We start from the raw sequence: 27,510 nt of genomic DNA on the forward strand, positions 1-27,510 counted from the left end.
AATGAGTGAACATTCAGAGTATGATTAAGGCTTGTGAATTTAATGGGAGATTAGCCAGATAGGCTGAGAATAGACTTATAGCAGATACCAATAAATAGATAAAGCATCACCTTTAAACCTTATCGCCCACTCCAATTAGACCCCACCACCAACGAAACCTTCCCCTCCACACCCCTCTCTGCCTTCTGCAAGGACTGTTCCCTTCACTAATCCTTGGTTTGCACCACTCTCCGCACAAACCCCCGCACCAACCCCACGGTGCCTTCCCCTGCAACTGTGAAAGATGCCAAACTTGCCAGCCCACCACCCCCTCACCTCCATCTACGGCCCTAAACAGTCCTTCCAGGTCAGACAGAGGTTCACTTGCCTCTCCTCCAACCTAGTTTACTGTATCTGGTGCTCCAGTGTGGTCTTCTCTACATCGGGGAGACCAAACATAAACTTAGGAAACGGTTCACCGAGCATCTCAACCGGGCCTAGCAGACTTCCCGGTCGCCACTAATTTTAATTCCCCTTCCCATTCCCTTTCCGATGTAACCTTCTTTGGCCCCCTCCCATTGTCACAATGAACCACACCGCAAATTGGAGGAACAACAGCTCATCTTCTGCCTGGCCAGCCTACAGCCCAGAGGACTCAACATTGAGTTCTCCAATTTTAAATAACCTCCCTTCCCAGCCCCTCCCCCTCCTCCCTCCCTTCCACTCCTCTCAGACACCTACCAGATTCATTCCTCCCATTGACCAACCAGGTCATACCCTCTAATGTCTTCATCTATCCCCACCTCACCAGACTACCTCCCGCACCCCCTTTATCAGCAGCTCCCCCACACCCACCCCCAGTCCTGAAGAAGGGTTACACCTGGAACATCAACTTCTCAACCTCCTGATGCTGCCGGACTTGCTGTGTTTGTCCAGCCTCCTGCTTGTCCTCCTTGGATTCCAGCATCTGCAGTTTTTTTGGCCTCTACAATGTTTACGTTAGCAGTTTACAATGAATGGGATTCTGTTGATGGAGCAAGATACGGAATACCCAGAACATTTGAAAAATTACTGGGTAAGGTTGCAGTGCCCCTGAGAGAATTAAATAGAAAATTACATGTCATTCCCTTGGCACACTGTTGGCCATGATTTCAGTAATTCAGTTCTTACGCTGTGGAATTCCTAAATTACTACTCCCCTAAACCTCTCATAACTTTACACACTTTTGTTTAATCTCTCTTCAGTTCCTGTGCTTCAAGAAGAACAACCCCACATTTTCCAACCTCACTTTCCAGCTAAAGCTCCCCTCATTCCCAATAAACCTCCTCAGCGTCATCTCAAAAACCCTCAGGTGCTCACGGCTTTGTGCGTGGGAAATCATGTCTCACAAACTTGAGTTTTTTGACGACGTAACAAAGAGGATTGATGAGGGCAGAGCAGTAGATGTGATCTATATGGACTTCAGTAAGGCGTTTGACAAGGTTCCCCATGGGAGACTGATTAGCAAAGTTAGATCTTACGGAATAAAGGGAGAACTAGCCATTTGGATACAGAACTGGCTCAAAGGTAGAAGTCAGAGGGTGGTGGTGGAGGGTTGTTTTTCAGAATGGAGGCCTGTGACCAGTGGAGTGCCACAAGGATCAGTGCTGAGTCCTTTACTTTTTATCATTTACATAAATGATTTGGATGCAAGCATAAGAGGTACAATTAGGAAGTCTGTAGATGACACCAAAATTGGAGGTGAAGTGGACAATGAAGAGGGTTACCTCAGATTACAACAGGATCTTGACCAGCTGGGCCAATGGGCTGAGAAGTGGCAGATGGAGTTTAATTCAGATAAATGCGAGGTGCTGCATTTTGGGAAAGCAAATCTTAGCAGGACTTATATACTTAATGGCATGGTCCTAGGGAGTGTTGCTGAACAAAGAGATCTTGGAGTGCAGGTTCATAGCTCCTTGAAAGTGGAGTCGCAGGTAGATAGGATAGTGAAGTGGGCGTTTGGTGTGCTTTCCTTTATTGGTCAGAGTATTGAGTACAGGAGTTGGGAGGTCATGTTGTGGCTGTACAGGACATTGGTTGGCCACTGTTGGAATATTGCGTGCAATTCTGGTCTCCTTCCTACCGGAAAGATGTTGTGAAACTTGAAAGGGTTCAGAAAAGATTTACAAGGATGTTGCCAGGGTTGGAGGATTTGAGCTATGGGGAGAGACTGAACAGGCTGGGACTGTTTTCCCTCGAGTGTCGGAGGCTGAGGGGTGACCTTATAGAGGTTTACAAAATTATGAGGGGTATGGATAGGATAAATAGGCAAAGTCTTTTCCCTGGGGTCAGGGAGTCCAGAACTAGAGGGCATAGGTTTAGGGTGAGAGTGGAAAGATATAAAAGAGACCTAAGGGGCAACTTTTTCACGCAGAGGGTGGTACGTGTATGGAATGAGCTGCCAGAGGAAGTGGTGGAGGTTGGTACAATTGCAACACTTAAGCGGCATTTGATGGGTATATGAATAGGAAGGGTTTGGAGGGATATGGGCTGGGTGCTGGCAGGTGGGACGAGATTGGTCGGCGTAGACTGGTTGGACCGAAGGGTCTGTTTCCATGCTGTACATCTTTATGACTCTAACTGGACACAATATTCTGGTTGTGGGCTATTCAGCTTTTTATGAAGGTGAATTTTAACATCCCTGCTGCCTTTCTACTACATGCCTCTATTTATGAAGCTCATATGTTTTACTAATTCTCTCAATCTGTCCTGCTCAGGGATCGCCATTATTCAATAATCGTCATGCAGCAATCCATCAGTATAGTACTGAAGTCTCACTTTGTTTATGTGCTCAACTGTATTTGTAGTTTTGAATTTTGGCCCTGTCTCTGAGGTTAGGCAGGTACCATTGAGCCAGACCAAAATTAATTCACTTTACACAAAGGCTAATGTTCACTACGTTGAGCTGGAAGGTCACAGATAAAAATTCAGTTGAAATATTGATACCTTTCGGAAATTATCAAAGAGAATTCTAACAAATGTGGGATTTGATATGTAACAGTATGTGTAATGACCACTTCTAATCTATTTGCCTCACTCTTGTCTCCACAGCAAGAAATGCCCCCACTGTGCTGGTTCAGCCAGCCCCCACCACAGTGAGGGAGGGGGAAATGGTGCAATTACACTGTCAGGTCACAGGTCAACCACAGCCCAGGATCACATGGTACAGGGCAGCCGGCTCTCTAACAACCAATCACCAGGTAGGTGGAGCAACCCTTGAATTTCCTTTTAATAAGGAATTATTTTACCTGTATGTGGGCAGGTTAGATTAAGTTGCTCTGAGAGTGTCCGTTCAGCTGCCTTTGTGTGGGTCTGTAATTAGACCTCTCTGTTCACAGTGACTCCTGACCTATCTATCAGTTCCCCCCTCTCTGCTCAGATTCATGTAACAACTTATCTCAGTCTTACATTTCATGACCTGTCATTATTAGCTCAGACTAATTTCACGTAATGGGGGCCATCTGGCAGAAGATAAGCTGAATTTGCTGTCCGAATAAGAACACAGAAGAAAGCCAAGTTGTCATTGTCAGATGTACATTTGCTTTCAGTTTCTCTTCAATTTTCTCATCAAATTTCTAACCTCAGTAACAAGTGTCTATGAGGAGTGGAACAAATCTAACTGGAGGAGGGTGCTGAGTCCTTGTTTGTTGCAGGATCTGACAAGTATCAGATGTACTTACACATCCCTGTTCAATAAGACAGTAGTATTGTAGATATCTTCTATACGTTCATGAGATGTGAGCATTACTAGCAAGGCCAGCATTTGTCCCCACCCATACCTAACTTTGAAATGAATGCCTCACTTAGACACAGAATAAACCACTTTGCTGTGTGTCTGGAGTCACATGTAGACCAGGCCAAGTGAGGATGGCAGATTTCCTTCCCGAAAGGACATGAGCGAAACAGGTTTTCAATGACCATTGATATGGTCATCACAGCTTTCAAAAGCTAGTGCTTCCAAATAAACCTGTTGGACGATAACCTGGTGTTTGATTTTTAACTTAAAATATATATTTCAATTAATTATAATTCATTGAATTCAAATTTCACCACCTGATGTGGAGATATTTAAACTCATCTCCTCAATGCATTAACCTGGGACTCTGGATTACATATGAGGGATTGACCCAAGCCTCTGCTCCTTTCTCTACAGTTCATCTGTAATTGGTAAGCAAGCAGTGCAGAAGGTGGAGTTGAGTCTTAATTTAGGTGGCACAGTGGTTAGCACTGCTGCCTCACAGCACCAGAGACCTGGGTTCAATTCCCACCTCAGGCGACTGACTGTGTGGAGTTTGCACATTCTCCGTTTCTGCGTGGGTTTCCTCCCACAATCCAAAAATGTGCAGGTTAGGTGAATTGGCCATGCTAAATTGCCCGTAGTGTTAGGTGAAGGGGTAAATGTAGGGGAGTGGGTTTGGGTGGGTTGCAGGTTGGTGTGGAGTTGTTGGGCCGAAGGGCCTGTTTCCACACTGTAATTTAATTGTATTAGTAAGGTTAAGAATAAACAAGGGAGGGAGCAAATTGATTGAATGCTTTGAGTATTAAATGAGGTTATCAGGTCTGGCTAGTTCTTGCATCTGAATCACAAGACTCAAGTCTCACTCCAGGTTTTGAGCAGAATATATGAATTAGAAAATTAATTGGGGCTGATCTGATTGGGGTTCAGGTACTAAAGTGGAGCTGAATCACCATTCTTCTCTTATTCAATCCCTGACTGAGATACAGAATGAAATGAAACAAATAATTGTGAATGGTGGAGATCTGAAACAAAAACAAACTGCTGGCAAAGCTCATCGGAAGAGTCACCAGACTGGAACCATTAACTGTGCCTTCTCCTCACAGATGCTGCCAGACCTCATGAGTTTCATCAGCGATTTAGGTTTTTGTTTTAAATAGTCAATAACCGTGCCTCAAAAGTTTAGGCGAGGTGAGTTTCATAGACTCATGATCCTCTGAGAGCAAACACGCTTCTGCTCATCTCCATCTTAAACAGAAGACCCCTTAATTTCACACAGCTGAGCCTCTCCCATGAGGGTAATACTGGTGGAAGACTGCACAGTCAGAATTGTATTTTGAAGTGAGATGTTAAGCTGAGGTCACCTCTACTTTCTCGGAAATGTAAACTATCCCACAGGTCTATTTTCCCCTTTAAGGAGCTGTCAGTTTGTTAACTTGTTTCTTGTTTACTCGAGAGTATATAAGGGGACAAATGGTTTAAGATCAAGGTAAGAAATGAGCACTAACAAAATTGACATAAAAACAGCATGTAGTGGCGAAGCTCAGCTGTTCTAACAGCATTTGTGGAGAGTGAGGCAGACTAAATGTTTCAAATGCATTGTAACTCTTCAAGATACATCACAGTCAGATTAGACTCAAAATGTTAATGGGTGCTGCCAAATCTTCCGGGTTTCTCCAGCATTTTCTGTTCCTAACATCATCAACCTTTTCCATACTGAAAAACTGAAATATGGAAATTATGGGAGGCACTGCCCTAGTGGTATTATCGCCAGACTCTTAAGCCAGAGAAAGTAAGGACTGCAGATACTGGAGATCAGAGTCAAAAAGTGTGGCACTGGAAAAACACAGCAGGTCAGGCAGCATCCGAGGAGCAGGAGAGTTGACATATCGGGCATAAGCCCTTCATCAGGAATGTGGCCGAAGCATCAACTCTCCTGCTTCTGGGATGCTGCCTGACTTTTAGATTCAATTAGATTCCAGACAGTGTGGAAACAGGCCATTTAGCTCAAGAAATCCACACCAACAGTCCAAAGACTAACTCACCCAGACCCATTTCCCTCTGACTAATCCATCCCTGAACACTATGGGCAATTTAGCATAGCCAGTCCACCTGACCTGCACGTCTTTGGGTTGTGGGAGGAAACCGGAGCGCCCAGAGGAAACCCTGGCAGACACTGGGAGAATGTGCAAATTCCAGAGAGACAGTCGCCCAAGGCTGGAATCGAACCCAGGTCCCTGGCGCTGGAAGGGTAAAATGCTGACCATTAAGCAACCATGCCGCCTGCTGTGCTTATCCAGTGCTACGCTTTTTGATTAATCTAGAGACCTAGTAATGTTCTAGGGACTTTTCTTCAAATCCCACTATAGTAGATGGTGGAATTTGAATTCAATAAATATCTGAAATTAAGAATCTAATGAATTTTGTGAATCCATTGTTGATTGTCAGGACAAAACCTATCTGGTTCACTAATGTCTATAGAGAAGGAAACTGCCATCCTCACTAGTCTGTCCTACATGTAACTCCCAACCCTACAGCAATGTGTTTGGCTCCTAATAATTATATTGGCATTAAATGCTTGCCTCGCCAGAGATGCCCTCATATTGTGAATGAATAATTTTAAACACACTGTTAAAGAAGGATTCCTATCCATTTTGCTGCTCCACCATTTGGCATGGGATCCAACTGAAATCGGATCCTCGTTGCGCATCTCTGTTTGGTTTCAGCAGCCACTCAGTGGCTCAAAGGAATGGCATCCTAAGCTGGAAAATCCTTTCAGGTCTCAATATTCATTCTTCAAGCCAAGAGTCACCCTTTGAGGTTACGAGTGAATCTCTGAATGCTGAAAGCAGCGTGGGGGAGAGTGAGTAACAGGCTGTGGTTTTCCTCTTGATGCTCTAGGTACAGGGCCGTGTGCTACGCATCCTTCGTGTGAGTCCAGCTGATGTCGGTGATTACATCTGCCGTGCGACAAACGTCTATGGAATGCGCGAGGTCAAATTCTCCGTCTCAGTCACTCCTTCCACCAGTATGTAATGCACATTCAAGTGTTTCACCTTTCAACCATCTTTGATTTTCTTTATATCTGTTTGCTTTATTGTACTGGGTCAAGGATTTGTTGTATTAGACTGCAGCGATTAATGCGGTCAGCTGGCCCCCACCTTCTCAAAGGCAGCTGGGGATGGGTGGTAAATAGTGGCCCAGCCAGTGACACCCACACCCCATGAAGGAAGAATAAGGACTCTGTAACTTCAGTGGCCTCAATGCTGGAGAACAAACATTCTCTCATCAGAGTAAACATTGTGTTATCTAGTACAACAGGCCGCCTACTTGTGGAGCGTTTCAGAGAACACCTCTGGGACATCCGGACCAACCAACCCAACCACCCTGTGGCTCAACACTTCAACTCCCCCTCCCACTCCACCAAGGATATGCAGGTCTTTGGACTCCTCCATCGCCAGACCACGACGGTTGGAGGAAGAGCGCCTCATCTTCCGCCTAGGAACCCTCCAACCACAAGGGATGAACTCGGATTTCACCAGTTTCCTCATTTCCCCTCCCCCCACCTTGTCTCAGTCAAATCCATCGAACTCAGCACTGCCTTCCTAACCTGCAATCTTCTTCCTGACCTCTCCGCCCCCACCCCACTCTGACCTATCACCCTCACCTTGACCTCTTTCCACCTATCGCATTTCCAACGCCCCTCCCCCAAGTCCCTCCTCCCGACCTTTTATCTTAGCCTGCTGGACACACTTTCCTCATTCCTGAAGAAGGGCTTATGCCCGAAACGTCGATTCTCCTGTTCCCTGGATGCTGCCTGACCTGCTGCGCTTTTCCAGCAACACATTTTCAGCTCTGATCTCCAGCATCTGCAGACCTCACTTTCTTATCTAGTCCAACACCAATGAGTTTCTTGGCAATCAGTTAAAAATCACACAACACCAGGGTACAGTCCAACAGGTTTATTTGGAAGCACGAGCTTTTGAAGCACTGCTGCTTCATCAGGTGGTTGTGAAGCAGACCACAAGACACAGAATTTATAACAAAATTGTGATCAGTTGTGTCGTATGGTCCTGCTTCACAACCACCTGATGAAGAAGCAGCGCTTATGACACAATTTATCATAATTTTGTTATAAATTCTGTGTCTTGTGGTCTGCTTCACAATCACCTGATGAAAAACTGCTTCGAAAGCTAGTGCCTCCAAATAAACCTATTGGACTATGACCTGGTGTTGTGTGATGTTTAACTTTGTCCACCCTGGTCCAACATCAGCTCCTCCAAATCATCCTAGCAATCAGAATTTCTAAGAGCTTTTTTTTTTAAGAAAGTCACTTTCTGTGTTCAGGTAAAGCATCCTTTAAAAGCAGTTCATAATAATAACAGATTCTAAATCTGCACAATATGTTCATAAGCCTTTTTTACATGAAAATTATTAAATTATTAGGTCAGTTTTGGTCACAGTGCCTGGAGAAAGAGCCACTGAATTTCCCTGACAGTTCAATGTTTTTTTAAAATCAGCTTGAAGGAGTTGGTGCCAGTCTTTAGTTGTGGGGAGCTCTGACATTAAATCACTGAAGAGATACTACCCTGCCATTCCCTTCCCTGGTAGGATGCCTAACATGACAAACTGAACCCAAAGGAAGGCCTCGCACTCTGACCTGTGAGTGGTGTTGGCAACAGAGTCTGCTATTGATGTACCAGCGAAGGCTGAGCTGTGGACCTGTTTTTAACAGACTGCACAACCCCAAAGCAGAGATTTGTACCTTTTTAATAGTTGTGCTAGTCCAGCATATGAAGTGAAAGCTTTTGTTGAAGCATCATTCATGGTTTATTCATCAATCTGTCCAGCATGCTGTGGAAGGCTTCTGTTTGCTACTCCCCTGTACTCCATTATTTTTGATACTTCCATATTTTATACAGACCAATGAAACCAAGGGAAGTTTCCACTAGAGGATCAGGTAGTAAAAAAAAAATGAAGATTTTCCTAAGTGCAGCAGCATACTGAATTATACAAGGGCTTTATGATCACTTTGTTATGTCATTGGTGAAAAAGAAATTGAATTGTATTACTGTGCTGAGTACTCAGCTGCCTCCGTCCTCTTCACAACCCCCATTAACAGTGATATTTGATTAACCAACAACACATGAATGGGGAGTGCTGGAAAACAGAGATTTTGTTATAGAATCTAAGATAATTAGTGGAGGATAGGTTCACAATTATACACCAATTGATCTAATATTAAAAGGCGATAAAGTTTCTCGGCGTTTCATGAGTTCTCTGTTTCAAGTCCTAACCTAAAGAATCAATTGCATAAATGTAACACCTTGAATGAAAGAAAATTCAATTGCTCCCACTCCACAAAACTCCATTTTATTTTTGAGCAGTAAGTATTCTAGCAACAAGAACAGGTTAGAGGCTTGGAATTCTGTGGTGAGTAGTTTACCTGGTCTGGCCTACATGTGATTCCAGAGCCACAGCAGTGTGGTTGACTCTTAGCTGCCCTCTTGGCAATCAGGGATGGGCAATAAATGCTAGCCTAACCGACAACACCTACATCATGTCAATGAATTTAGCAAATTAATGTTTTAAGGACTCACTGGGTGAATGTAGTCTGGTATCTGGATGGAGGTTTGAATTCTGCCATTAAAAGGTTAACAAATAAGAGGACAATCTGTGCATGGAGCTGGATGACATTTGTAGGACATTTGCTAAATAAGTGTTTCATACCTGTCTTCATTTTGGAGGAGGAGGATGCAGGTGGGAAGAGGGACTGTGAGGAGGTTTTGGAGGTTAAGACTTCCTGAAAAAGTGGACAAATCCCCGGTCAAGGTGAGCTGTAAGGAGAGGCTGAATAGGCTGGAGGTTTTTTTTTTCCTGCATCTTCAGAAGCTGAGGGGTGACTTTGTAGAGGGTGAACAGTCAAGGTCTTTTTCCCAGGGTAGGGGAGTCTAAAACTGGAGGGCATAGGTTTAAGGTCAGAGGGGAAAGATTTAAAATGGAGCAGAGGGGTAACTTTTTCACTCAGAGGGTGGTGTGCGTACGAAATGAGCTGCCAGAGGATGTGATGGAGGTGGGTACAATTCCAACACTTAAAAGGCATCTGGAAGGGCACATGAATAGGAAGGGTTTAGATTGAAATGGGCCAAATGCTGGCAAATGCGACTAGATTAATTTAGGATGTCTGGTCAGACAAGTTGGACTGAAGTGTCGGTTTCTATACTGTATAACTCTGACTTCTGATTACCCAAAGTCCACCATTCTCAAGGCTCAAGTCAGGAGTGTGATCGAATACTTCCCACTTGCCTGGATGAGTGCAGCTCCAACAACACTTGAAGCTTGAAATCATCCAGGACAACGAACCTGCTTAATTGGCACCATTGAACTGAATTGAATTGAATTTATTGCCACGTGTACTGAGGTACAGTGAAAAGCTTTGTCTTGCGAGCAGTACAGGCAGATGACATAGTTAAGTACATCAATAGTATCTAACAGGTAAACAGCGGCAAAAACAAAAACACAGGTACAGGTGAATGGTACAGGCACAGGGACAGGAACACCATGTCCTCCAACTTCCACAATGATCCCTTTGGTCAGGGAAGCCCAGTGGAAGCAATATTCCTTTGACAAGCACGTTCCAATCTCTAACCTCTGCAACCATAGGAACACTATCATTTGCAAGCTCCCCTCCAAGCCACTGTCCATTCTGACTTGGAAATAAATCACCGTTCCTCAGTGTGTCTGGATCTCCCTCCCTAACGTCATAGTGGATGTTCTTATACCCCATGGATTGCAGCAGTCACCACAAGCACAAATTGGGATGGCTAATAAGTGATGGCCCAGCTAGTGACGCCACATCCCCTTTACAACTGAAAATAAATCGAGCTGTTGTGATCTATTAATGGAGAATGTGATCCGAAGGATAATCCTTCCTTGAGATTCCATAAAGTGTATGGTATGAGTTCCCAAGTGCATTTTTAAAGACTGGTAGACTGAATGCTAACAACTGCAAGGCCTCGGCCATATGAAGGACTCAATAAATGGGAAGAGGGAGGGAGTTTGGTACAATGAAGCATCACATTTTGATGGGAAGATGGGTAAGAAGAGCAGGGGGGAGCACAATTGCCCAAGCTGGGGGCCAGGATATACCCTTGCATTTTTTACAAGTACAATTTTCAATCCAGATGCTTGCTTAAAACTCTGTCCTGGTCTTCACCCTTCCAACAGCACGAGGCACTGCCCCGACGGTCAGGATTAACCCTTCTTCTACCTCTGTCAGTGAGGGAGAAATGCTGGAGTTACACTGCCAGGTCACAGGTCAGCCTGACCCCAGGGTCACGTGGCACAAAGCAACAGGGCCACTGACAGCCAATCACCAGGTAGGTGAAAGTGATGGTACAGGTTTGGATTTTCCTCCTCTGGGGAACATACATGACATGGGTATTATTAGGTTGTGTGATCAAAGATTTAACTCATCATTGCTGTGGAAGATAATAAATAAGGTCACCTGTCACCACCCTAAACCCCAAACGACGCCAAGTAGTTATTTATTTTGCCCCAGTGGTTGTTGGTTTTGGAGGGGGATGTTTGCAGCAGGTACCCGTTTGGTCTCATGCCTGACTAAGGATCTGCAATATTGAAAGGTTATTCAGAAGCACCAGAAAATCTCCTGGGCAACTATCAGGATGCCATCTATCTGCAACTGCCAGAAAGGTATTGATGAGACGGTCAATCACAGTCTAAAATGGCAGGGCAGGCTTGATGGGCTGAATGGCCTCTCCATGTGTCGAACAGCCTGTATTCCAAAGAGAGATAATTTTGCTTCTCTGGTTAAGGATCAGTAGTGCAGTGTTTACTCTGATTTTCTGCACTGCTGTTTGCCTCGACATGATGGTAGAGGGCTGAGTGATGATGGTGACCTGAAACCTGGACGCTGTCATCCATGAGTATGCAGCAGTGCTGACCTTTGGGATGATCCCCTTCAGCAGCTCTGAGCGATATCCTCATTGCAAGCAGCTTATGTGACACTACTTTGAGATCTGTGAGCAACTCAACCAGGATGGCAGCAGTCAGCTGGCCAAGACTCTGCCAATGGTTCTTGAACCCATCATTTTTCTTTAAACTAATCTTTCTTAATCTTGCACCACCACATCCATGGTTGCCAAATGGAGATCACTCTTTATGTTCTTTAATAAATTCTGAATTTATTAAATTCTGGGGCGGAACGGTAGCTCAATGATTAGCACTGCTGCCTCAAAGCGCTAAGGACCAGGGTTCAGTTCCAGCCTCGGGCAACTCTGTGTGGAGTTTGCATATTCTCCTCGTGTCTGCTCCGGTTTCCTCCCGCAGTCCAAAGATGTTCAGGTTAGGTAAGCTGGCCATGCTAAATTGCCCGTAGTGTTCAGGGATGTGTAGGTGAGGGGCATTAATCAGGTGTAAATGCAGAGTAACAGGGTAGGGGAATGGGTCTGGGTAGGATATTCTTCGGAGGGTCAGTGTGGACTTGTTGTGCCTGTTTCCACATTTTTGGGATTCTATAGAAAAAAATTTGGTCCGACTCCCATCATTCCCTTTTAATTGTCTTCATCTCCCTTAAATGACACATCCCTCTAACTTGCTCACTTACCGCTAGGGTCAGTCCTGGACCCATTTGAGTTTGCACCTGGACTTATGAATAAAAGACAATAATAATGAAGAGTTGTGTTTTTTTTAAAATTGCAACAAAACTAGGGGTGACCTTATTAAGGTTTATAAAATCACGAGGAGCATAGACAATGTGACTAACCAAGGTCTTTTCCCCAGGGTAGGGGAGTCCAAAACTAGAGGGCAGAGCTTTAATGTAAGAGGTGAAAGATTGGGAAAGGACCCAAGGGCCAACCTTTTCATGCAGAGGGTGGTGCACATGTGGAACAAGCTTCCAGAGGAAGTGGTAAGGGCAGGTATAATTACAGCATTTAAAAGACAACAGACATTTGGACAGGTACATGGATATGAAAGGTTTTGAGGGATATGGGCCAAATGCAGGCAAGTGGGACAAATTCAGTTTAGGAAACCTGGTTGTCATGGACAGATTGGGCTGAAGGGCCTATTTCTGGGCTGTGAGATTCCAAGGCTAGGATGCTGAAACTCTCAAAGTTCAGGTGTGTGTTTAATCAGAGCTTCATCTATTATGCCTGAAGGTAAAAGTCACCTCTGACTGTCCTGAATGACAACTGTGTTATTGTTATCAGTAAGTTTGTGAACACTCAGAGTTTCCTGTTACAGTAAAGGGAATTGTAATTTTCCTCTTGATGCTGCAGGTTCAGGGCAGTGTTCTACGTATCCTTCGTGTGAATCCCAATGACACCGGGGATTACATCTGCCGCGCGGAAAACGTTGCCGGAACACGGGAGATCGCATTCTCCCTCTCATTCTCTTCACCTCCATTCAGTATGTATCTCTGCCACTCCTGTTCTCTGTGTTCAATTATTTCCACCATCTCACTTTCACTTTCAAACTGTGCTATTTATGAAAACCACTACAAATGCCGGAGGAAATATCACAGAAGGCGCTTCACAGGAGGCTCCCAAGCACTGAGGATTTCACCTAGACAGGGGACGAAACGTCTGCAACACAAATTCCCAGCTCGGCGAACAGAACCACAACAATATTTATGAAAATCTTAACTGTCAGATCATACAGCAGGGAAGAATGAAAGCAAACATGGGAATACAGGGCTATAGATTAGTGCCAATTTCATTTTGGCCTGTCTGATTTTTCAAAAGACTTCAAAAGGCAGCATGTTCTCAGCATGCATATGCAACAGAACGTTCTTAGTTTCATAGTAATAGAAGCAGGAGTGGGCCATTTGGCCCATCGACCCTGCTCTGCCATTCATTAAGATCATGGCTGATCTATCCATCATCTCAGCGTTATCCCCATAACCCTTAATTCCCCTACCATGCAAAAACCCATCCAACGGTGTCTTGAATGTATTTAATGAAGTTGTCTCTACTATTTCCTTGGGCAGAAAATTCCATAGATTCACTACTCTCTGGGAAAAGCAGTTCCTCTTCATCTCTGTCCTAAATCTATTCCCCTAATCTTGAGGCCATGTCCCCTCGTCCTAGTCTCACACACCAATGTAAACAACTTGCCTGCCTCTTTCTTATCTATCCCTTTCATAATTTTATATATTTCTCTATGATCCCCTCTCATTCTTCTAAATTCTAGTGAGTAGAGTCCCAGGTGACTCAACTGCTCCTCATCTTCAGAATTAACCTGGTGAACCTTCTCTGCACCGCCTCCAAAGCCAGTGTATCCTTCCTCAATAAGGAGACCAATACTCCAGCTGCGGCCTCACCAATACCTTGTACAATTGCAGCAGAACCTCCCTCTCTTAAATTCAATACCTCTACCAATGAAAGCCAATATTCTGTGTGCCTTCCTGATTCTCTGTTGTACCTGAAAATCAACTTTTAGTGATTCATGTACAAACACTCCTAAGTCCCTCTACACAGCAGCATGCTTCAATCTTCCAGCATTTACATAATACTCTGATCTACTATTTTCACTTCCAAAGTGGATAATCTCACATTTACCAACATTGTATTCCATCTGCCAGACCCTTGCCCACTCATTTAACCTATCTAAATCTCTCCGCAGACCCTCCACATCCTCTGCACAGTTTGCCTTTCCACTCAATTTAGTGTCATCAGCGAACTTGGATACGTTACACTCGGTCTCCTCTTCCAAATCATTTATCTATATCGCAAACAGTTGCAGGCCCAACACTGACCCCTGTAACACCTTGCTCATCACTGATCTCCAACGAGAGAAAGACCCATTTATCCCAACTCTCTGCTTTCTGTTGGTTAACTAGTCCTCTATCTGTGCTAGTACATTGCCCACAACTTCATGCATTCTCACCTTATAAATGAGTCTCACCTTATAAATGAGTCTTTTATACAGCACCTTATCAAATGCCTTCTGGAAATCCAAGTATACAACATCCACTTGTTCCCTTCCATCCACCTCGCTTCAAAGAAATCCAGTAAGTTCGTCAAACATGACCTTCCCTTCCTGAGTCCATGCTGCGTCTGCGATGAAACCTTTTCCATCCAGATGTCTCATTATTTCTTCTTTAATGGTAACCTCCAGCATTTTCCAGACTACAGATGTTAAGCTAACTGGCCTATAGTTACCTGCCTTCTGTCTACACACTTTGTTTTTAACCACAAAATGACATTCACTGTCTTTCAGTCTGTTGAGAGTCCAGTGAATTTTGGTAAATTACTACCATAACTTCCACCATTTCTTTCAGCATACGGGGATACATTCCTTCAGGACCAAGGGACTTATCTACCTTTAGACCCTCAAGTTTGCTCAACACTACCCCTTTAGTGATAATAGTTGAATTTGAGGTCCTCAGCTCCCATTGTATCCTTAACATAATTTTTTGGAATGTTAGACACATCATCCACTATGAAGACTGACATAAAATAGCTACTCGAGGCTCGGCCATTTCAGCATTATCCAATATTAATTCCTCTTTCTCATCCTGCAAAGGGCGTACCCCCACTTTAGCCACCCTTTTCTGTTTTATATATTTATAAAAACTTTTCCTACCTGTTTCTATATTCTCTGCTGATTTGCATTCATAATCTATCTTTCCTTTCTTTATCATTTGCTTCATATTCTTTGTTACTGTTGGAAGTTTTCCCAATCTTCCTGTTTCCCACTACTCTTGGCTACCTTGTAAGTCTGAGTTTTTAATTAGATGCCTTCCTTTATTTCCTTGGTTATCCAAGACTGGCTCTTCCTGCCCTTGCTATCCTTGTTTTTGACTGGAATATACCTACCTTGAACTCTGTGAAAAACCTCTTTGAAAGTCCTACAGTGTTCTGCAATTGTTCCACCATATAACTTGTGTTCCCAGTCTAATTTAGCCAACTCCTTCCTCATCCCATTATAGTCTCCCATGTTGAAGCATGAAACCTCCCCCCCTCCCCCGCCCCGGTTTTAGATGATGCAATTTCATTCTCCACTTGTATCCAAAGTTCAATCATACTGTGATCACTCTTTCCAAGAGGATCCTTAATTATGAGATCATTAATTTTACTTGTCTTATTACGCAGGACCAGATCTAAGATTGCATGCTCCCTTGTAGGTTCGGTAACATGCTGTTCAAGAAAGTTATCACGGATGAGTTCAAGACCGCCTCTACCAACTTAATCCAGCCAATCAATGTGCATGTTAAAATCTTCCATGACTCCTGCTATTCCATTCTTACATTCATCAGATATTTCTTGATTGATCACATATGCCATTGTAGCAATATTATTGGGTGGCCTGTAGACAACTCCCATCAGTGACTTCTTCCCCTTACTATTCTTGATCTCCACCCAAATAGATTCAACAATTTTATCCTTAGATCCTACATCATTCCCTTTCGCCCTAATCTCATCCTTAATTAAGAGTTCTGTCCTTCCTAATTACCTGATACCCTTGGATATTTAATTCCCAGTCATCACCACCCTACAACCACATTTCTGTAATGGCAACTAAATCATATCCCTTTCTACTAATTTACCCAACAAGTTCATCGACTTTGTTTTGAATACTGCAGGCATTCAGATAAAGTGCCTTTAAACTCATTGTCTGTTTAGAATCTAGTAATCTCCCTGTCTTTTGCATATGATTCTGCCGCCTAATTTTACTTTTTCCTTTTCTAACTTTTGTTCTGGTATCTGCATTGCTACTTTCTCTCACCCTCTTGCCATTTTAGTCTACCCTTCCTCACAGTATCTCTGCTTGTTACATCTACCTGTACACTGGCTGCTGCATCTTCTGACCTGATGCTCTGGTTCCACTCAACTGCCAAAGCTTCCCCAACAACTGTAGCAAACCTGTCCGCAAGGATATTGGTCCCCCTCAAGTTCAGATGTAACCTGTCCCTTTTGTACAGGTCATACCTTCCCCAGAAGAGAACCCAATGATCCACAAATCTGAAACCCTGCCTCCTGCACTAACTCTTAAGCTATGCATTTGTCTGACAGATCTTCCCATACTTGTCCTCACTAGTGCTTGACGTTGGCAGCAGCCCAGAGTTTACTCCTCTTGAGGTCCTTCTTTTAGCTTCCTTCCTAACTCTCTAAATTCACTTTTCAGGTTTTCACCTATCTGAGAGAGTTCCAAGGTCACTTATTCAATAGTAGTTGTAAGGTAGCAGCTATGATTTGAGCTGTACTCCATGATTTTAGACAATCTGTCATTGGACAATGTCAATGCAAGGAAGTTACCAATGTGAGAGTCAGCCAATGACGGCATCTTTTGTACCCAGGTTTGGCTCCATCTTATTCAACTGCTTTCTGATCTTGTCCTCTCCACAGCACGTGAAGGCGCACCAATCGTGCGAGTTCAACCCCGCCCCATCTCAGTAACCGAGGGGCAAATGTTAGAGTTACACTGCCAGGTCACAGGTCAACCTGAACCCATGATCACATGGTACAAGGCAGATGGTTATCTAACGGACAATCACCAGGTAGGTAATTGTGGTGGTAGAACAATGCATTTTCTGCGTTATTTTACGTAGCTATCAAGTAATGGAAGCTTGTATTGGAACAGGTTGTCAGATAATTTTTAACTTCTATGTTTAACTTTTAACTTTGTTCGTCCTTTCTACCTTGTTGTTAAGATCCTGTACTTGGATACTTGTACCTGAGATGGAGCCTTGTGTGATGACAGTATACACTTTTCACTGTCCTCCTGTACTTTTTGACTTGCATATACATGACAATATAATCAAAATAATAATTAATCCAGGTGTAATCTAACTCAGTAAATGTATCTGCCCTCAGTTTTCCCAGAATCCACCTCTCTGCCTTATTTTCCCACCTGTGACCAGTTGTCTGTTGCCTTGCTAGCTATGACCTGTGACATCTGCTTTTGAAATAATTCTGAGGGAATTCCAGAATAAGAGTCAGTTTGTGAGAAGAGTGTTTGACTGATGGGATGCAAACCTTTCAAGGAGCTAGGTCCAGTTGGCCCTCACATTTAGAATAGTTGCGTCTTACGCAAGCTCAACTACATTCTGGGATTTGGAGATGCCGGTGTTGAACTGGGGTGAACAAAGTTAAAAATCACACAACACCAGGCTATAGTCCAACAGGTTTAATTGGAAGCACTTGCTTTCGGAGCGCTGCTCCTTCATCAGGTGGTTGTGGAGGACACAGTTGTAAGACACAGAATGTATAGTAAAAGTTTACAGTGTGATGTAACTGAAATTATACATTGAAATATACCTTGATTGTTTGTTGAGTCTCTCACCTGTTAGAATGACCACAATAGTTTCACTTCTTTCATATGTAAATCACAAAACTTTTTTAAAAAGTTACATTCTCTCAGCAAGATGTCACCATCTAGACCCCCCAAGAGTCAGAGGGAAATTGAGAAACAAACTTGTAAGGAGAACTCAGCTATCTGTAAGAATAATACGGTAGTTATGGTAGGGGATTTTAACTTTCCAAACATCGACTGGGACTGCCATAGTGTTGAAGGTTCAGATGGAGATGAATTTCTTAAGTGTGTACAAGTCAATTTTCTGATTCAGTATGTGGATGTACGTACTGGAGAAGGTGCAAAACTTGACCTACTCTTGGGAAATAAGGCAGGGCAGGTGACTGAGGTGTCAGTGGGGGAGCACTTTGGGGCCAGCGACCATAATTCTATTCGTTTTAAAATAGTGATGGAAAAGGATAGACCAGATCTAAAAGTTAAAGTTCTAAATTGGTGAAAGGCCAATTTTGACGGTATTAGGCAAGAACTTTCAAAAGCTGATTGGAGGCAGATGTTCGCAGGTAAAGGGATGGCTGGAAAATGGGAGGCCTTGAGAAATGAGATAACAAGAGTCCAGAGAAAGTATCTTCCTGTCAGGGTGAAAGGGAAGGCTGGTGGATACAGGGAATGCTGGGTGACTAAAGAAATTGAGGATTGGTTAAGAAAAAGAAGGAAGCATACATCAGGTATAGACAGGATAGATCGAGTACATCCTTAGAAGAGTGTAGAGGAAGTAGGAGTATACTTAAGAGGGAAATCAGGAGGGCAAAAAGGGGACATGAGATAGCTTTGGCAAATAGAATTAAGGAGAATCCAAAGGGTTTTTACAAATATATTAAGGACAAAAGGGTAATTAGGGAGAGAATAGGGCCCCTCATAGATCAGCAAGGCGGCCTTTGTGTGGAGCCACAGAAAATGGAGGAGATACTAAATGAGTATTTACTATGGAAAAGGATATGGAAGATATAGTCTGCAGGGAAATAGATGGTGACAACTTGCAAAATGTCCAGATTACAGAGGAGGAAGTGCTGGATGTCTTGAAATGGTTAAAGGTGGATACATCCCCAGGACCTGATCAGGTGTACCCGAGAACTCTGTGGGAAGCTAGAGAAGTGATTGCTGGGCCTCTTGCTGAGATATTTGTATAGTCACAGGTGAGGTGCTGGAAGACTAGAGGTTGGCTAACGTGCCACTGTTTAAGAAGGACGGTAAAGACAAGCTAGGGAACTATCGACCAGTGAGCCTGACCTCAGTGGTGGGCAAGGTGTTGGAGGAAATCCTGAGGGACAGAATGTACATGTATTTGGAAAGGCAAGGACTGATTCGGGATAGTCAACATGGCTTTGTGCATGGGAAATCATGTCTCTCAAACTTGATTGAGTTTTTTGAAGAAGTAACAAGAAAATTAATAAGGGCAGAGCAGTAGATGTGATCTATGTGGACTTCAGTAAGGCGTTTGACAAGGTTCCCCATGGGAGACTGATTAGCAAGGTTAGATCTCATGGAATACAGGGAGAAGTAGCCATTTGGATACAGAACTGGCTCAAAGGTAGAAGACAGAGGGTGGTGGTGGTGGAGGGTTGTTTTTCAGACTGGAGGCCTGTGACCAGTGGAGTGCCACAAGGATCGGTGCTGGGTCCTTTACTTTTTGTCATTTACATAAATGATTTGGATGTGAGCATAAGAGGTACAGTTAGTAAGTTTGCAGATGACACCAAAATTGGAGGTGAAGTGGACAACGAAGAAGGTTACCTCAGATTACAACAGGATCTGGACCAGATGGGCCAATGGGCTGAGAAGTGGCAGATGGAGTTTAATTCAGATAAATGCGAGGTGCTGCATTTTGGGAAAGCAAATCTTAGCAGGACTTATACACTTAATGGTAAGGTCCTCGGGAGTGTTGCTGAACAAAGAGACCTTGGAGTACACGTTCATAGCTCCTTGAAAGTGGAGTTGCAGGTAGATAGGATAGTGAAGAAGGCGTTTGGTATGCTTTCCTTTATTGGTCAGAGTATTGAGTACAGGAGTTGGGAGGTCATGTTAGGCCACTGTTGGAATATTGCGTGCAATTCTGGTCTCCTTCCTATCGGAAAGATGTGGTGAAACTAGAAAGTGTTCAGAAAAGATTTACAAGGATATTGCCGGGTTGAAGGATTTGAGCTACAGGGAGAGGCTGAACAGGCTGGGGCTGTTTTCCCTGGATCGTCGGAGGCTGAGGGGTGACCTTATAGAGGTTTATAAAATTATGAGGGGCATGGATAGGATAAATAGACAAAGTCTTTTCCCTGGGGTTGGGGAGTCCAGAACTAGAGGGCATAGGTTTAGGGTGAGAGAGCAAAGATATAAAAGAGACCTAAGGGGCAACTTTTTCATGCAGAAGGTGGTACGTGTATGGAATGAGCTGCCAGAGGATGTGGTGGAGGCTGGTACAATTGCAACATTTAAGAGGCATTTGGATGGGTATATGAATAGGAAGGGTTTGGAGGGATATGGGCCGGGTGCTGGCAGGTGGGACCAGATTGAGTTGGGATGTCGAGTAGGCATAGACGGGTTGGACCGAAGGGTCTATTTCCATGCTGTACATCTTTATGACTCTATATTATATATATTATATGTGTGTGTGTATATATATATAAACCAACAACATATGATCTGACATTGCTGACTCAAGTCCTGCTAGCAAGGACCTTATTTCCCCTTTCTCATTCATGGCGCTTTTCCTCAATTCTCTCCCTTAAGTGCATTTGGAAGAGCCGGTGTTGGACTGGGGTGGACAAGTTAAAAATCACACAACACCAGGTTATAATCCAACAAGTTTATGTGGAGGCACTAGCTTTCAGAGCACAGCTCCTTCATCAGGTGGTTGTGGAGAATAAGACAATAATCTATAGCTAAATGAATACAGTATCATGGTGAGCTAGTACATCCTGCATTTAAACATTTCTGCTTTATTTTCTAGCCAGTATGTATATTTTTGAACATACTAAAAATACAGCATTTGTTCAGACTATTGTCAAAATAAACAAGCAACTTGGAATATGACTATCTATTTTTAAATAAAATATGCCTTCTCATATGTTTAAACTGTTAATTAGCACCAATTTCCATTCGCTCGGCTCTGTGAACATAGAAGGAAAGGAACAATTGCACATAACCGTACGCTAAAGTATAAAGTTTAACTATATTCTCCTTGGTGCAAATATTGGTATTGATATAACAGAATTGTCATACATGGATTGTCACATGAGCTGGATGCTAGCCTAAAAATGGATGTCAGTCTTCTAATATGCTAATGATCAGTCAGTCTAAGAAGAGAACTGGATTTATTAAGTTACTACTTGAGTGCACTGGGGTTTTTTTGGACACAGGCGTGTGGCAGGGTTCCCTTCAAAACAGTTTGATTGTCTTCACTTTCTTTTCTCTTTGGGTCTGTGTTTCCACCTGGGATGTGGCTCAAACTCAGCCCTGGGGTTAGTCTCTTTCTTAATTCAGACTCTTTTTTTTTTTGTCAAAGTCAGAAGTCACACGATGCCAGGTTATAGTCCAACCGGTTTATTTGAAATCACAAGCTTTCGAAGCGCAGCCCTGATGAATTGACTGCACTCCAAAAGCTTGTGATTTCAAATAAACCTGTTGAACTATAACCTGATGTCATGTGACTTCTGAATTTGTCCAACACTGGCACATTCACATCATCTTTCTTGTGTATAACAGTGAGTGGGAATCTCATAACGACAGGGCAGAAAGCCCTTCCTATTTACCACCTACCGTCACTTGTAATCTTAACCAGTTTAGTTCATCAAAACTTGGCTGCAGATCAAATCTTGGCACCCTTGTGTGACTGTTTGGCTCAGATCCAATTTATATGAATGAATTTTCAGAACAATATTGTAAACAGTAAAATGTTTGTTATGCTTTAAAGAAAAGGAGAAAAATGTCCCTCACTTTAGACATCTGTTTCTGACCCACTTCTTAACACACATGGCCGTGTTCTCAAAATTGATGAGGACATTCCCATTACCAGCTTCCATATACTATTTTCAGGGTTACCAGGATTGGGAACGTATCTCGTGTCTGCTTCCACTTATGCAGCCAAAAGGAAGAAATCTCAAATGTTCCTTTACAGAAGACCTAATGCAGGTCAGTCCCTGGTGTAGCCTGCAGTCACTGGGAGTTGAGGACTAGTCTAAACTGTATCCGGACAAACAGACCTCACACTGAGGCCTGGCAGCTAGGATGTTGGGTACCAGTTGGTGGCAATGGGCTGTTGACTCTAACTTCTAGCTTGTGTTGTGTACATATTTCAATGCTTTGAGCATAGGGTCCCCATCAATACCTTGCTCCAGGGAGGCAAATAAAATGGGGACTTGGAAAGATGCTTGGCCAAAAGTAAAGTCCTGAAGAAGGGCTTATGCCCGAAACGTCGATTCTCCTGCTCCTTGGATGCTGCCTGACCTGCTGCACTTTTCCAGCAACACATTTTTCAGCAAAGTAAAGTGCAACCAAGAAGAAAATTAAGTTTTATTTAATGTTCCCCACTTGTATGCAGTTCTAAGCCTACAGTGAGCATGTAAAGATTTGGAAATTCAGGCATTGATCAGACAATCATAGAATCCCTCCAGTGCAGAAGCAGGCCCTTGGCACATCAACCCTCTGAAGAGCATCCCACCCAGACCCTTGCCCCCACCCTATCCCCATAATCCTGCATTTCCCATGGAAAATCCACTCATCCCTGGACACTATGGGCAAATTAGCATGGCCAATCCACCTAACCTGCACATCTTTGGACTGTGGGAGGAAAACAGAGCATCTGGAAAAACCCCCCACAGATACTGGGAAAATGTGCAAACCCTACACAGATAGATGCCCAAGTCAAATCCGAGTTCCTGGTGCTGAAAGGCAGCAGTGCCAGCCACTGTGCCATCCAGGCCTAGTTAATGCAGTAACCAGGATGCTGGTAACATCTTGGCTGTTCTGTACAGTCTCCAGAGCCTTGTGTATCAGCGTGTGGAGTGTGCAGTGGTCCTCTGGCCTCTGTGTCTGACCTGCTCACACAAGTAACCATTTTGTGCTTTACTTTGCCTGGTGGCACATGAGACCCCTTTCTCCTCACTGCTTTTGCCATTAGCTAATTGTACCTCTCACTGGAGCCTGTTGATGAGAATGACTGTCAATCCTGGGAGGACTGGCAATGTCCAATGGGCAGTCACTATGCTCCCACAGGGTGTTAACGCAACGTTGGGATAATCTTATCTCCATTTGAAGTGGGGTGTATTAAGTATAACCATGCTAAAGGCACTGTAGTGTAACTAACAAACCTTTGTGAATATTTCAGGCAGAAGGCCCTGTGCTGAGAATCCTGCAGGTGACTCGTGCTGACGATGGCGATTATATCTGCCGCGCAGAAAACAAGTTTGGAATGCAACAACTTAAATTCTCGGTCTCGGTTACCTCCACAGCAACCAGTATGTAAACCCAGTCATTCTTATTTATTATGTAACTAATCTCCATCTGATGTTACCACCAGCTTTATTGAATTGCTCCAGTTTCATGTTTTTGTCTGTTTGAAGAGAGTTTTAATTATATGTTAAAGAACAGAGAACTTTCATTTCAATAGCACCTTTCAAAGCCTCAGGTCATTTCAAAATGTTTCACAGCCAGCTAAGTATTTTCAAAATGTAGTAATTCTTGTGGTGTAGTGCTTGGTTCAGAATGTTTTTGGAATAAAGTCCTCAGTAGTTGGAAAGGATTATAACATGACAGGCTTATCCTAATAAAACCAGGTTAAAATGCTGATTGGTTTTAACCTGGGAACCAAAAAGTGTGGCTTTAGTTACATTTGAAGATCCATGAGAGCTGGTTATCTTCACCCAAATCTTCAAGAAAAGTCTGATGCTAAAGTCAGGAAATGATTTACTGGTTGGTGTACTACCAGGATGGGGAAAATGATTTGAAAAATTTTACTGAGTGCAATTAGTGCTCAGCTGAGGGGAACCCAGTCTGTGGTTATTTAGTGGTAGCACACACACCTCTGAGTCAGCAAATCATGAGTTTTGTCACAGGAACTTGGGTGCATAATCCAGGCTGGGAGTCCCAGTGCTCCACTGTCACCTTTCAGATGAAGCAATAAAGTGTGTAGACATTCTCTTGGATGGATCCATGTCACCAGGGAGCATGGGAGGTTTCCCTAGTGTCTGAACCAGTATCGTGTTCAAGACCACAAAGTGTTTTAATAGAGCAAGTAGTGTTTCTGGTGACAGCATCTGTAAACAGAGGACACAGATTTAAGGAGATTCCCAAAAACACCAGAGCTGACCTGAGGAAATACTCATTACTTCACTGCGTTACTGTGATTTGGAGCACAGCCTGGAGGGGTGCTGCACGTAGTTTCAAAGAGGAATCTGAAAGATACTTGAAGGGTAACTCTTGACAGTGGTTTCAGGAATGAGCTGATGAATAAGAATAATTGGAAAGTTCCTGCTCCTGCACCTCCACATTTTACCAATGCTAGATGGGTCAAATATCCTCGATCTGTTATGTGTCACTCGACCAAATTGACACCTAACCAACATCACTAACAAAACAGATAGCCTAGTCACTGAATTTAACAGTGGCTGCTTTTCTGTACATTACAGGAATTATTCTAATTCAACATTACTCTATTAGCTGCAATTCAACACCATTCTGTTAGCTGCAATGTGCTTTAGACTGTCATAGAATTGTAAACGTGTTTTACAAATGCACCATCTTACTTCTACCACATATTGGCATTCTAATTGAGAGCTTGTGGTATTGTGACTCATGCTGACGATGGTAAACTGAACTGGTAAACTCAAGGCCCAGACTAATGCTGTGGGGGAATGAGTTCAAATCCCACGACAGCCAGGGGGCGCAGGGAGGGAAGGAATTTTAATTCAGTTGATGAATAAGTATTAGAATTAAGATACAAGTCTTAGTAATGGTGACCAAGTCAACTGTCTTTGTATGTTATGGAAACAACATCTTAAACTTTATAAAAATCCATCTGGTTCACTAATGTCCCTTTAGGGAAGGAAATCTGCCATCTTATGGTCTGGCCTATACGCGACTCCTGACCCACAACAACTGTCATTTGTAATGACCTATCAAGCCACTCAATTCAAGGACCAGTTAAGGATGGGCTATAGATAGTCACCATGCCAGTGATACTGAGTTTCAGAGGAAGGATAAGAAAAAGTTTATTTTGTAGAAAAAAAATAAGCAGTTCATTCTTTTTCTACCTTGTGCTTAAATGATAACCTTTCTTATTGTGCTATAGGGGCGCTGATACCAATTATAAATACTGGGCCACAAGATGTTACTGTCATTGAGGGTGGTGATGCTTCCTTCAGCTGTCGAGTTGTTGATGGAGCTCAACCATTCAGCATCGAGTGGAAAACACCTAATGAACCATTAGAAGGTACACTGCGATGGGATTTACAGCTGTGTTGTGTAAAATGCTGATTCCTGAGGTTGAAATGGGGGCTGGTCAACAGTTTAGCCTTTTAGGTTAACCTAGAGGTGGGGAACCTTTTCATGTTGGAAGGCCGCATTATGTTGTAATCTAACAAGGCCACATCCAAGAAACTTCAATTATATATTCTTCAAAATTCACATTATTTTGTAAAAATCTAACTACTATGTACTAAATCACTAAAAAAAAATGAAAAAAATGTTAATTCTAAAGTTAACTAACCTTTTAATGACTTTGTTGTGACTGCTTTTTGTAGGAAAGCATTTGAATATTTGGTTGCAGCATGAAAGTCTGCAGTTTTAGCTGATCCTCTCGATGAGTATCCATCATTTGTGACCTTAAGGGCGTCTTGATTTTGGTTAAGTTGGAGAATATAGATTTGCAGCAATAAGTGGTTGAAAAGCAAGAAAGCATTTCCGTGCATGTTGCCGAAGGCAAGGGTATTCTATTGCATTTTTCCATATTTCAGTCGGATCTTTCTTAGTGTCAAATAAGGACTTTAAAATGTCATCTTCTGAAAGCTCAAATCAATTCCATCTGTAGTTCTTTAGGAGCCTTGGAGACATCAACTAGGTCAGATTGAAATGCTAATTTGAGTGTGATGTCATGATTCTCAAAGTCAGAGAACCTTTCATTGTATTCTCCAATTAATAAGTCTGTAACAGCTGCATATTCTTCACATGATTCGCAAGAAGTTCATTAATGACCTTATGACTTACCAATTTTTAAATTTCGGCTGTCAGTCTGTGAGGATTATTTCGTTGAATTTTCTTTTACTCTCTGGTATTTTAAATACATTCATTTCAAGATTAAAATAAAAATAATAAAGGACGAAAAAAATATTAATAAAAACTAAAGGATTTGTTCTGCAGAATTTGGATTCATTCAAAAGGCCACACACAATGGCCTAGAAGGCCACATGCGGCCTTAAGACCGCAGGCTCCCACCCCTGGGTTAACCCTTTAACTGTTTGCCTTGAATGTATTTATAAAGGGACTCTTCAAATAGACATTAATTGGGTTTTTCAATAAGATTTTCTATTTTATTATAATGTTCCCATCACTTAAGCTGCCCTCATATATCATGGCACATGGTAGTCCAGTGGTTAGTAACTATTGCCTCACAGCTCCAAAGGCCCAGGTTCAATTCTAGCCTTGGGTGACTGGCTGCTAAGAATTTGCATGTTCTCCCCATGTCTGGGTAGATTTCCTTCGGTTGCTCTGATTTTCTTCTACAATCTGAAGATGTGCAGGTTAGGTGGATTGGCCAGGCTAAATTGCCCCTAGTGACAGAGATGTGTAGGCTGTGTGAGTTGGCCATGGGGAAGGCACGTTACAGAGATAGGGTGGGAGAACTGTGTTTGGGTGGAATGCTGTTCGGATGGTCGGTGCAAACCTGGTGGGCCAAATGGCCTCTTTCCATACTGTAGGAATTCTATGATTTTATGTTTACATTGAACCAAAGTGTTGTATGAGTGGGACCGTATTCCAGATTGTTGAGTCCATGCAGCATCTCGCAGGTACCTGATTTGTAGAGTGTTTCAGGGAGGTCCAGCAACAGGAAACGTTAATAGACTTCAAGCAGAACATGTTCAAAGTAAACCATTGGATGTTAGACCCAATGTGTTTACTGTGAAATGTGGATTTTCTTGCTGTTTTATTGACTCTGCAAGGACAGTGGGTTTGTGAACCCATCCCTGTATCACTACCTGTCTCCAAACAATTCTTAATAGGTGCACAGGAGCAGAATTCAATTCCATTACCTAATCCTATCATAAAGTTCTCATTTTCATTTGAAGGCCATTTGAAGGGAACATTATACCACCATATTGTGTCTTTACTTGAGCTTTGCCAGTCCGAAGTTTAATCTGCCTCTATGTTAACTCCTTACTGAAAACAGCATAACTGTGCATCATGATGCATCTTGACACGCTACCTCTCGAAGCCAG

The 27,510-nt window shown here is 43.0% G+C and overlaps 1 protein-coding gene across 14 annotated transcripts in view; it reads left to right on the top strand.

Annotated features, from left to right (window-relative positions):
- hspg2 (heparan sulfate proteoglycan 2) overlaps positions 1–27,510 on the top strand; it is a 530,612-nt gene that overhangs the window by 414,666 nt on the left and 88,436 nt on the right. For all 14 annotated transcript variants that reach the window (XM_087980629.1, XM_087980631.1, XM_087980637.1 and 11 more), the window contains 7 exons: positions 3,070–3,218; positions 6,656–6,782; positions 10,982–11,133; positions 13,054–13,183; positions 17,125–17,276; positions 23,406–23,535; positions 25,368–25,508. In XM_087980629.1, coding sequence (XP_087836755.1) covers positions 3,070–3,218; positions 6,656–6,782; positions 10,982–11,133; positions 13,054–13,183; positions 17,125–17,276; positions 23,406–23,535; positions 25,368–25,508 — 981 coding nt within the window. The remainder of the gene's footprint in view (positions 1–3,069; positions 3,219–6,655; positions 6,783–10,981; positions 11,134–13,053; positions 13,184–17,124; positions 17,277–23,405; positions 23,536–25,367; positions 25,509–27,510) is intronic.

Source organism: Chiloscyllium plagiosum, unplaced genomic scaffold, assembly GCF_037043375.1.
Source record: "Chiloscyllium plagiosum isolate Xiang-an unplaced genomic scaffold, Cpla_swu_hap1 HiC_scaffold_37, whole genome shotgun sequence".
NCBI lineage: Eukaryota > Metazoa > Chordata > Chondrichthyes > Orectolobiformes > Hemiscylliidae > Chiloscyllium > Chiloscyllium plagiosum.